This window comes from Musa acuminata, chromosome BXJ2-11, assembly GCF_036884655.1.
Source record: "Musa acuminata AAA Group cultivar baxijiao chromosome BXJ2-11, Cavendish_Baxijiao_AAA, whole genome shotgun sequence".
Lineage (NCBI taxonomy): Eukaryota > Viridiplantae > Streptophyta > Magnoliopsida > Zingiberales > Musaceae > Musa > Musa acuminata.
This window is the reverse complement of record NC_088348.1, coordinates 27,682,775-27,695,000: the sequence shown is the minus strand read 5'-3', so window position 1 is coordinate 27,695,000 and position 12,226 is coordinate 27,682,775. Positions and strand designations below refer to the sequence as shown.

Sequence of the window (12,226 nt, the reverse complement as noted above, 5' to 3'; positions counted from 1 at the left end):
CTTGAGGAATTGCGTAAACTCTATACCCAATCGAAAAGTCTTGATACTCTTTTTAGTCTAGTTCTCTACCTTATTCTTATATTCCCTGAATTTCTCGAAGGCATCGGACTTGTACTTCATTGAGTACACATGTCGATACCTAGAAAAATCGTTAGTGAAAATAATGAAGTAGGAGCAACTACCTATGGGATGAGTTGACACAAGACCACATATATCATCATTATGTATTAGTTCGAGCAACTTAGTGGCTCTCTCTCTAGTTCCACTAAATGGAGAGTTGATCAATTTTCCACGAAGGCAAAACTTGCAAGTTGCATATAACTTATAGTCGAATGAATTTAGATATTCATCCTTCAGCAATTTTTGAATCCTTCCCTCATAGATATAACTTAGCCTATAATGTCATAAGTATGTACTATTTACATCATCTCATTTTCTCTTGGACACACTTACATTCATGATATGTGGAGCAATGTTTAGCATAAACAAACTATTATGCAATATTCCTCTTATGATGATCTTATTATCTAATAATACTGAATAATCATTATTATTAAAAACTAATTTATATTCACTAACTATCAAACATGAAATGGAAATAATATTTTTGATAATAGACGGAACAAAATAGCTTTCATCCAATGCAATAGTAGCTCCACTAGGCAGATGTAGGGTGACCTCGCCAATAGTCACTATAGTAACTTTTGCTCTATTGCCCATCTTGAGGTCTATCTTGCCTCTAGCTAATCTCCTAGATCTTGCTAAAACTTGTAATGAATTATAAATATGATAAGCACTGCTAGTATCTAATACCTATGTATTATTATAAGAATATGACAAATAGAGATTGATCATAAATATATCTGAAGTTTCTCCAAGCTTCTGTTTCGCCTTCTTTGCAAGGTACTTTTTGTAATTCCTCTTCCAGTGCCCGTCTTTACCACAATAGAAGCACTTGCCTTTGTCCTTTACCGAGTCATTCTTAGCAACCTTTACTTTACCTAGTTTACCCTTGCCCTTTTTAAGGGACTTTTCTGTATTCCTTTTCTTTCTAGTCTCACGAGCATAGAGAATTGGATTCTCTTTCTTGATGGTACTCTCAGCCTCCCTCAACATATTAAAGAGCTTAGAGCGAGTCACCTCAAGCTTGTTCAGATTAAAATTAATAATGAACTGAGAAAAGAAATATGGTAGGGTCTAAAGCATAAGATCCACACACATGTTATCCTCTAGGATCATTTTTAGACCATGAGTTTTTCTATCTAGTCAATCATTTTAAGGACATGGTTTTGAACCGGTGTCTCCTCAATTATCCTAACACTGAAGAGACTTTTGAATATCTCATATCGTTGAGTCCTTCCGTATTCCTTAAATAATTTATGAACATGTAGAAAAATGGATCTGACATCCATCTTTTCATACTATCTTTGTAACTTAGGAGTTATAGAGCTTAACATGTAATATTAAGCAAGCATATAGTCATTTATGTATTTTATGTAGTGAGCAATCTCATCCTTGCTTGCCCCTTCCTCGGGCGTAGGCATCACCGTGTTAAAGATGTACGTGATCTTCTTCGCCGTGAGAATGATTCTCAGGTTACGGAGCTAATCCATATAATTTGAACTAGTGAGACAGTTCACATCAAGTATGCTATGTGGGAGATTTGAAAGCGATATTTTTTAAAAATAAATATGTAGCAGAAATAAATAAAATGTAAACTTTACAAAAAATAAACAATCAAGATAAGGATTTTTATCTTAACCTACTCCCACTATTTTATCATAAAACACACAACTCCCTTGGGTATGTGAATCAGAGACCCCCGACGGATCTTTAGTGGGGATCGGGATCCAATCGGCGACGTCTTAACGTAACCTCGAGGGACTTGATTAATCATGCTAAGCTCGAAAAGGTAGGCAACTCTCGCTAATCACAACTCTTTATGATTCCCATCATATTCAGCATCCGAACCACCATGACCTCGAGAGACTCAACCAACCATGATGTTCGGTTAAATCATCAAAATTATTACAAGATAAGTCTGATTCGATGATATGCTCTCGAGGGACTCGACTAAGCATATCATGTCCTCAAGTCATCAGTGACATCGCTATATCGTAGGTAAGATATCGAATCACGATATAGATGAGTCTCGAGGGGCTCGACCAACTCAACATATGTCGAGAATTGATTTATCCCTATAACGATGGAAGGCCACATGAGTCAATATAATTGCCTCACGTTTACCGACTTAATATTATAAAGAGAGAGGATTTTGATCCGGTCTCCTATAAAATGTCACACACATATATATTTAATATATATCAATATCATATGCAAATATATATATATATATATATATATATATATATATATATATATATATATATATATATATATATATATATATATATCTATTATGTGTATAAGCAATCACGCATCACATGAGCAATCACATCAGATGATCATGGACCATAGCCTAATGTGATCAAGCCCGAGTTAATAGGCCCAATTACTCACATCACGATCTATGTATACATCAGCGCATCTTCATGCCCTATGATCATTCATCTCATCCTCGTTAGTTCTGTCGACATCTTGGCGCATCTCTATGCATCACGATCATCCGTCTCAGCCTCATCGATCTCGTTATCGCCTCCACGCTCCTATTATGCCTACTCATGTAATTACAACATAATCACAAGCATGCATGCCTGATAATAAACGAGAAAAAACAAAGGATCACAAGCCTTAATAATAATAATAATAATAAGGATCACATCACACAGTCTATGATCATACGTCCATATTATATATCACATGTATATATCATTATATAAGACTACTAGATAAATAATAATAGTTAATTAAATCTTTTAATTAACTAATATTTTTTTAAAATTCAAGATATGTAAGAAATTTTCTTATTTATGAAGCATATTTATGTAGTTTGGATAGAAACGACAAATCGTAGAATTTTTGAAATTGAGGGGTAAAATTATCTTTTCATCCAAAAAACCCTAAACCCTTATCGTATTGCGTTGTGGCTGCCACCACCCCACCGACGATCGCCTCTATAGGCGGGTGTCACCCCTGCCTGTTGTGCTAGTCATAAATGCCCTGCAAGCCAATCATGTGAGTGATGACACATGTGACATGATACACATTCTTTTTGTTTATTATATTATTTGATATTTTATTACTTTGTCTTGCATGCTACATATATTGTGATGTTCATAGATCTGTATAATGAGAATCAGATTGTGATAAGATCACGATAATGAGATCGATTTACCTTTAAACACAGACCCTAAATAATCCCAATCATAAGTCACTCGAGAGAGATATCGAGATAACCGGATAAACTAGTGTGTTGTACACCCATCCATATGATGGAAACGACTAGTCTTATAACTGCTCGTGTTGAGACACTATGGATATCGCACAAGTGCTTATTGGAGAATGAGTTCATCAATTGATTCGCTCAAAGAATGCTTGATGGTTGATAATATCTCATTGTTAAACCGTGTCATGAATTCGGGCATCGGGCTAAAGGATCGGTCATTACGCCAAGAATGTCGAAAATTGTGGGAGTCAACATGCCGATTAGGCAATACGCTGAAGGAGAGGACGATGCACCGAAGGATCGGATAAGTGCCGAATGAACCAATGACATGCCGGACAAAGGATTCATACTTTGTCTAAGATCGAAGTAGTTTCGAGGGCTAATTGAGTTAATTTTTGGTGTAATAATGCTAACTCAATTAAAGGCTAATTGGGACTGATTTGGGCTCATTGGGAGACCCATTCAGCGAACCAAAAGTTGGGTCAAGCGGTGGTACTGCCAGAACAAGTGGTAGAACCTCCTATGAGTTGAAAAACTCAAAAAATTCGGTCTTCGAGGTTGTCAGGCGGTTGTACCGCTAGACTAGCGGTGGTACCGCCCAGTGTCAAGCTGCAAGTGGTGGTACCACCCAGTGCAGGCGGTGGTACTGCCCGTACCCCGAAATCTCGAGAATTTGAATTTTGGCTCCAAGTTTTGAAGTCATTTGGGGTCTATAAATACCCCAACTATTCCTGCATGGAGTAGTAAGAAAGGTGAACAAAAACTCTGTGTTTCTAAAGTTGAAAACCCTTGTAAAGTGTAGAGTCCCTTCTCATAAAATTTAGAGACCATTCTAAGGGAAAGTGTGAGGAAAACTTTGTAAAAATGGGTTATAATGGTTCTCTCCTAAACCTATCAAAAAGAGAATCAAGTTGTAAGGGTAGTTGATCTTCACCCATTGAAGGAAGATCATTAGTGGATGTCGATGGCCTCGATGGAAGAGGAATCAGTGGAGTGGATGTAGGTACAATGACCGAACCACTATAAAATGGTTTGCATTTCTATTTATGCAATTTACCTTTACTGCAAACTAAATCTTTACTTGCCTACTACTTTCACTACATATACGAACGAGATTTCAAGTTATCTTTCTGATCCGGTTTTCAACGAACGAAGAGATTTTTTGAAACCGATGATTTTATCCGTTGCACTAATTCAACCACCCCCCCCCCCTCATAGTGTTGACTCGTTCCTAACCGTTGGTATCAGAGCCATGTTATTTTTTCATTTAGTTTAACACCTAAGAGAAATAATTCTTTTCAACTTTCAAGAGGGTCACTCTCTCATTCGTTCTTCCATGTTCAATGGGATGAACTACACAATGAGAGTTTTCTTACTTTCTTTGGATTTAAATTTATATAATATTATTAAAAATAAATTTTAAAGGTCTTCTCTTCCAATGAACGATTGGAATGATTTGGAGAAGAAGACTTTTTCTTTAAATACTAGAGCTATGAATGCTCTATTTTGCGCCTTAGACAAAAATGAATTCAATCGAGTTTCTACTTGTGAAACGACTTTTGATATTTGACACATACTCGAAATCACACACGAAGGCATTAGTAGAGTAAAAGATTCAAAGATTAATCTTTTAATGCTTGATTTCGAGTTGTTTCAAATAAAGCCGAGCGAAACTATTGTTGATATGTACACCCGTTATACGGATGTTATCAATAGTTTAAAAGCTCTTGACAAATATTTTTCAAATATTGAACTTGTTAACAAGATATTAAGATCCCTTCCAAAGAGTTGGGATCCGAAAGTAACTGCAATACAAGAGGCAAAAGATCTCAATAATTTTTCACTTAAAGAACTTTTTGGTTCATTGGTGACATATGAAATTGTACTTAATGTACATGATAAACAAAACGGACATGAGAACAACCTTCCAAAGAATAGGAAGGATTTGACACTTCAAACAATAGAAGACCACTCGAGCGAAAGCTCAAGTAATGTGACCTTGAACTCTTCACAATAAAGCTTAAAAAATTCTTGAAACAAGAATCTAAGAATTAAAATGAACTTAAAAAGAAGAAGTTGTCAAAAAAGAAGAAGGCGACTTGGGACAAAACGAGTACCTCCGAATACGATGAGCAAACCGATGAAGACAAAATGATGAACATCGCCTTGGTGACTCTCGACAATGAGGTAAACAACTCAAACGAAACTTCTTTACTTTATTTTGAAATTACATTATGCTTTCATGATTGTTTTTAAATTAGTTAGTAAAAAATAAAAAATTAAAAAAAATATTTCATGCTTCTTTTTCTAGTTATTTTAAAATTTTTGAGCATGACAATTTCATGATAACTCCTGGCACTAAGATTCACTTAAAAAAATATATATATTAATACAATAAATAAAATATTTTTGATTGAAAATGTCTTATGTTCAATGAAATCATGATTGATGTTTTAATGACATAATAATATAAGACATAATGAAAATATTAAAATATTTTATATCATTCTTGATGATTTTATATTATCCATGAGGATTTGAAGTAATGATAATTTTTGGGTAATTTACCATCAGCTCTTTTACCGTGGCTAAATTTTAAAGGCTTATTATAGATGCACGCACCCGAGTCAGCCAGTCATCTAAAAATCATATTTTTTGGGTCGAAACCCAATTGATGAATCAAATTCTCCGCTTCGGTAGGCGGTACGAAATCCCGCAGCGACGGCGAAAGGCCCTACGGCGTGCCTAATGGCATGTTATGAACTTGGCCGCTGCGGTAGGCGGAGCGAGTCGACGAGCATCAACGACATAGCCAAGGCGGTGGGAGTGACGAACAGAGCGGGCGGTTACGGAGCACGTCCTTCTTAGGATTGGCGGCCGGAACAAAGACAGGAGGGTAAGACGACTGTCTCCTATTCTGACTAGAGGAGGGAATTATCCGAAATGTTATGTATATTCGACTATCGACGGTCTTGATGGAATGATGTAGATGGTGTGGACGGTCATGATGCTGAGGCCGCCGGAGTTCTTGGAGCTTCGGCGGAGCAATGTAAGGTCCTACTGTTGACCAGAGGTGGAAAGTATCACAAACGTCATGCATGTTCGACTATCGACGGCCTTGATGGAATGATGTTGAGGCGGTCGGAGTTCTCGGAGCTTCTGCCGGAGCAATGTAAGGCCCACCCAAACCCCCCAACATTTCACCTGGAGATGCCACTTGGGGGTTCCAAGATTACTATTCCTAAACAAAATAAGATGAAATCGAGTTCTACATTGCACCCTATGACGGATCAATCGGATTGGGTGTTTACGGATTCGATTGGGTTCGAGTTTGAGACAACAACAGCACTTCTGACACTTCTTTTTCCAGAAGAATCTCCGTACACAAATGTAGGACCATATAATCGTGTATCAAATTGAGAAGCACATCGATGAGCTGCTCTACCTCAGGCCATGATTCAATAATCATAGCAATCAAAGAAATGTCAATAAAGAATAGAAAAAGACTAAAGATGGTCTTACTCATCAGGTAGGTCAACGGCAAGCAGAAATAAGTTATGGTCACAGAGTAAAAGTTAGATCTCCAGGTACTGCAATGCCAACCATGATTTAAGGAATCTTCGCCTGCAAGACTGCAAGCTATCATGTCACTGCATCACCTGAATACAACAGAAATGCAAAGGGAAGGCAAATCATCTGGTGAATCAGAATGCCAACTAAAAGTGCAAAGTCTCCCAGATCAAAGTTGTGATACTAGAAACTGAAGATAAATCCACCATATCCTAGCATCAGGGATTCACAAGATCTACTGCAGTATCCAATGATTACTAGATCAAACTCAGTTCTACAAAAAGGAACAGATGACAAAATAGAGACTGGAATATACTTTGATTTGTTTTATTAATCTGTATTGTACTCCAACTGATGAAGCAAAAATAAGAATGCAGAAAGTTGTATTAGATAATTGAATCAGTATTCTTTTGGCTGGCTAATGCCAAAGCCACCACCTCACAAACGCACAGTTTTTCTTCCGAGTGTGCTATATTTCTGAACCACAAAAGAGTAGCAACATGACTTGATTCTTCAACAAACAGTGGCAATAAGTGTGGCAAAATGAACATTATTAAGCACCTTCATTTGTTATGAGAAAAATATCCTAGGGGCATTTTTAGAGAACAAACTGCAGTATGCTTAATAATAATCTGGTCAAACTACAGGAGCTAGCATGAGTTTAATAATATAGTTGAGAATGCTTTTCCAGAAGAGTAGAACATAGTTTTCTCATTCAGATTATTAACCATACTGCATCTTGTTCTTCATCCAGAAAATTTTCAAGATTAATTCAGAGAATCCAGCAGAAACTGTAGTTGTTACATTCCCCTAATTCCATATGTAACTTTCAAGATATAAACAAACGAAACATGAACGATACAACTTAAAGTTGATTTTGCTATGGCAAAGACATCATTTTTTAGTTCATAAAACACCTCTGTGTTGTTCCTCTTAGTACTTTTCGTGAAGATTCTAATTTATGAGGATCTCAGAAGGTACTAGATTTGGAATATAAACCTCAAAATACAGACTCGGTTCCACATGAATTAGCAGGGAAATAAAGAAGCAAGTTTAAAGACAAAGATTATGAGTCAGTCACAGATCGAACTTTCCCCATCAGAAAATCTCACTAATTTACCATATGCATAGCCAAAAAAAAATTCAATGGCATTTAGCAGTGCACATTTCTTTCTTTGTTAAAGTCTCAGACAACTTGGCAAGAAATGTGATTACAATAAATTTCTGATTGAAACCTCTATACCCACAGCTTCTTGCATGGATATGGTTTGAGCACTCAACCAGGTGACCCCACATTTTTTTAATACTCATTGTTTTGGGGAGGGGCCTGTGGGTATAATTACACTACTCTTTCCAAATGCAACTTTGCAGCAGCTAGGCTCAACATCTTCTAGATGGGAAGAGATGTAAGCATGTAATGATGTAATAGGAAGTGGTTCTTGCCAATTTTGACCCATTCTTCATAGCATACTCTTAGTGCAAGAACCAGCATTTTCCACTAGACATCCCATTGGATGAGGACACCCAATCAATAAAGAAAACACAACTTTTGAAGCCCACTAGATCTTAAGAGGTTCTATAATTTCTTCATATACATACATATAACTCCAAGCCTACGACCTGTCTGGACTCCATTTATCGGAAGATTCATCACTAACGTTCTGCCGTCGAAGAAAAGCACCTCCAAAACTTACATCTTATTAGTTGGATTTAATAGATCAGACAATAATCGTCATTGCAGTTTGTACCAAGAGTTTAAACATCCATCTGAGTTGGTTTGGGCAACAGGTCAGACTGAAAGATGCTTACATATTGAGCAGTATCCTGACCTATACTGTCAAACATCACTAAAAAATAATAAAAAAATAAAATATCAATCCTTGGTGAACATGTACCAGCCAAATCATTATGATTTATTTATTTGGTAAAAGTCCTATAATGCAGCACAACTAGGCTTGTTAGGATTGCTGCTATGATCAATATTCTACCGCAGATATATGAGAGATGATTATTAAATACTCACGGCAGACAGAGAGAATATATAACTAGCGATACAGTTTGTTTGTGTTGCCCATCATTTTTGACTCCACACCTCCTACGTAGGCACGGATAAAAGAAACATAATTTCTAGTTTGGCTCTCAGTTCAAGTTAAAAATCTCTCTTGCAAACACAACCATTAGTAGCTTTTACTCCTACTCTGGTCATATTCTAGTGTAAGATCACATGAAAATCGAGCAAAAGAAAGAAACACCAGCAAAAGAATCATAGTTAAATGTCTATGCCAAGGCATTAGTTCAAAGCATCTCTTTTGCAAAGCAAAACACTTGCATTGGAAGATCATATTCGTAACTGTTTACTCTTCGAAGACCACATGTATTTTAAGCTTCAGAACTTTATGCACAACATATTTCACTTGCGTCACAAAGTAAAAATGGTACAATTATCAGGAAATCAAAGTTATGAATGCATCAACAAAGAAGAATAGCCTTATAAACATAAAAGCAAAATCCTATGATACAATCATACAGATGTGAATAACAGAGCAGCTAAGCTATCAGTTGAAGGTGCTAACGAAATAGAAGATGCAGGAGACAACAAAATCATTCCTTGCTCATTCATTGAAAATTGTATGAGTTAAAACTAAAGGCTAAGATTTATTCTAAGAGAAAAGTGCTTGATGAAAGAATACAAACTACAATGATGCATTTAACTTGCATAAACCTGTGAAACACTTGCGAGAAAAGAGATATGAATCACACAGCATCAAGATCATAAATACATTGTTGTACCTGCAAAATAGCCCAGGATGCGATCTGAATGTGGAATTCACAATCACTTAAGAAATATAGAAGGAATAAGCGACAACTACACAATGTATTAACTTCAATCAGTGAGATCAGATGTCATCCTTTAACTCAAGATAAATTTCTGTACAATGTCCTAATTCCAATTAGTGAGATCAGATATTATCCTTCAATTTAAGTGCTGAGCAGGGAGTCTCAAGCCTAATAAGGGTCATGACAAAACCAAATGATAATAAATTGACAATGAAACTACGACAGGCTCTTCACGATGATGCAAGTAATGCAAAAGTGAGAGGATGCTATGAATAATGTGGACAGAAACTAAGGAACCTTCATGTAAAAGTTCCTGGACCCGAAAGGGATCAACCCTTCGAAGCACCAGTTCATATCCAAATGAATCCAACTCCTAATTTACCTTTATTATCTCGACAATAACAAGGAAGAAGTAGAAAATATTGGACATTCAAGCCAGAAAAATTCACATATTGTTCCATTACCGAAAAACTAGAAAAGCAATAAAGAGCAAATCACTACTTAATAAGCTAATACCATTCGACTTCCTGCATCTTCTACATCAAACATTCTAATCTAAACAGAAACAAGTCAGAAGCAAAGAAGGGGAAGACCTTATCAGTCCTCTGGTGAGACCTTAGTCCGCTTCTTCCCAGAGAAGCCCTTCAAGAAGGCATCTACAATCCGGCGCTGTGAGTCGAGGATAAGTTCGGTGCGCTTCAGTTCCATCTCCATCCTCACCTTCTCCATCTCCCTAGCCATCTCCATCTTCTTCTGCTCCATCCTCAAAAAGCCATCTCCCAGCATCCTCAACGCCGACACCATCTCCCTGACCGCACTCGACTCCATCTCCAACCTCCTCTTCCTCCTCTTCTTCTCCATCTTGCGCCGCATCTCCTCCATCGCGGGCCGTGAGCCGGTGTAACCCCTGAAGAAGCGGGTGGTAGGGTTAGGGTTCATACTAGGGCTCGGCGCGGGCCTGTCGTCGGCCCTTGAAACCTTGGACCGAACCGCCTTGGGGATTGTAAATCTGAGCTCGCCGATCGCTCCGCGGCCATTAGCCATTAGGCGGCGCATGCTGCGAGTATTGCTCCCACCGCCCGTGCCGCGGCGCCCGTCGTAGTCGTCGTCGTCTTCTTCTTCTTCCTCTTCCTCGTCGTCGTCGGAAGGGGGGCGGGGCGGGGCGGGCGAAGGGGAGGCGGAGGGGCGACGGGGGCCGCTGACTGCTCCACCACCATGCTCCATGGCGTCCATCTTGCGGAAGTAAACCCAAGAGGAAGCAGGGGCGAGGGAGGGGTCAAGCTGGAGCGACTTGTGGCGTTCGCTGCGGTAACGCTTGCGGAGCTTCTCGACCTTGTGACGGCACTGGACGGAGGACTTGGGCGGCGAGGGGCCAGAGGGGCAGCGGCGGGCGACATCGTCGGCGACCTCCTGCCAGTGGGAGGCGCGGAGATTGCCGCGGCGGAGGGCGTACCACTTATCGCGGTAGGCGTCGATGAGGGCAAGGGTTTCCTCGTGGGTCCATATGGGAGCGGCGAGGCGACGGGAGCCGGAGGCGGCGGCGACCGCGGAGTGCGGCGGTGGCGGGAGGGAAGCCGGGAGGGGGATCGGGGAGGGCGATCTGTCCGGTGAGGGCGATGGCGACGGGGAAACGGAAGGCGATCCGGTGGCCGCGGCGGCGGCGGAGGCGGCGGCCGCGAGGGCGGCGGGGGAGGGAGGGTCCTTCTTGGGGGAGGAGCTGGAGGTGGCGGCCATCACGGAGGAGTGGGTGGCGGAGGAGGTGGAGGTGGTTAGGGAAAAGGGGGAGAGAGGAGGAAGTGGTGGTGGTAAGGGAAGAGGGAGGAGGGCATAATAATGAATGGTGCTTTTTTTTGTTTGGTAGTGAGTCGGGGCACCGCCCTGGGGTGGGCGGCTTAGGGTGCGGCGCGCATGCTAACCGTGTGAGAGACGGTAGTGGGCGCACCGCTCCCGATGTGAAGGGGCGCGGCGCGGAGGTGTGGGTGGGGGGAGTGGGCCGCCTCCACCGCGGCGCGGGCGGTGTTCTGACCGCGGTTGGGGTGGAAGGCAGAGTTGGGCTACCCTGCCCCTGCCCTCGGCCTCGGGTGGAGCTGTTTGGGCTAAATGGTGAGGGCGGACGACAACCATTTGCACTTTTGCTTTTAGACCCCTCCCAGTCACATCCTCCTATGTTTTCATTATTACATCTGCTCCGTGGTTGTCCCATCCATAGAGGCATGCACGCAAAACACGTACATGGAGAATTTTTAAGTTGTAGGGGCTTTAGAGAAAAACCCAATTAAAGTAATAGCGGCCTGCATTATTCAAAACCCAAAAAGGTAGGTGGTGGTACGATTACCAAGCGTCAACGCTGGCCCACGTTAGGAGCAGAGATCGTCCCGCGGGCGTGGGACGATCATATTTGATCCTTCGGATCTCCACCGTTAAATTCTTCCTTGATCATTTGCGATCCGTGACCACAGGAGGAACAGGTTT

The 12,226-nt window shown here is 40.3% G+C and overlaps 1 protein-coding gene across 1 annotated transcript; it reads right to left on the bottom strand.

Annotated features, from left to right (window-relative positions):
- Window positions 1-10,167: 10,167 nt before the first annotated feature.
- On the bottom strand, window positions 10,168-11,827 carry LOC135626586 (trihelix transcription factor ASIL2-like). The gene has a single exon (XM_065132006.1). It carries the CDS (start codon window positions 11,486-11,488, stop codon window positions 10,352-10,354), a length of 1,137 nt encoding a protein of 378 aa, XP_064988078.1. The 5' UTR covers window positions 11,489-11,827; the 3' UTR covers window positions 10,168-10,351.
- Window positions 11,828-12,226: the final 399 nt, after the last annotated feature.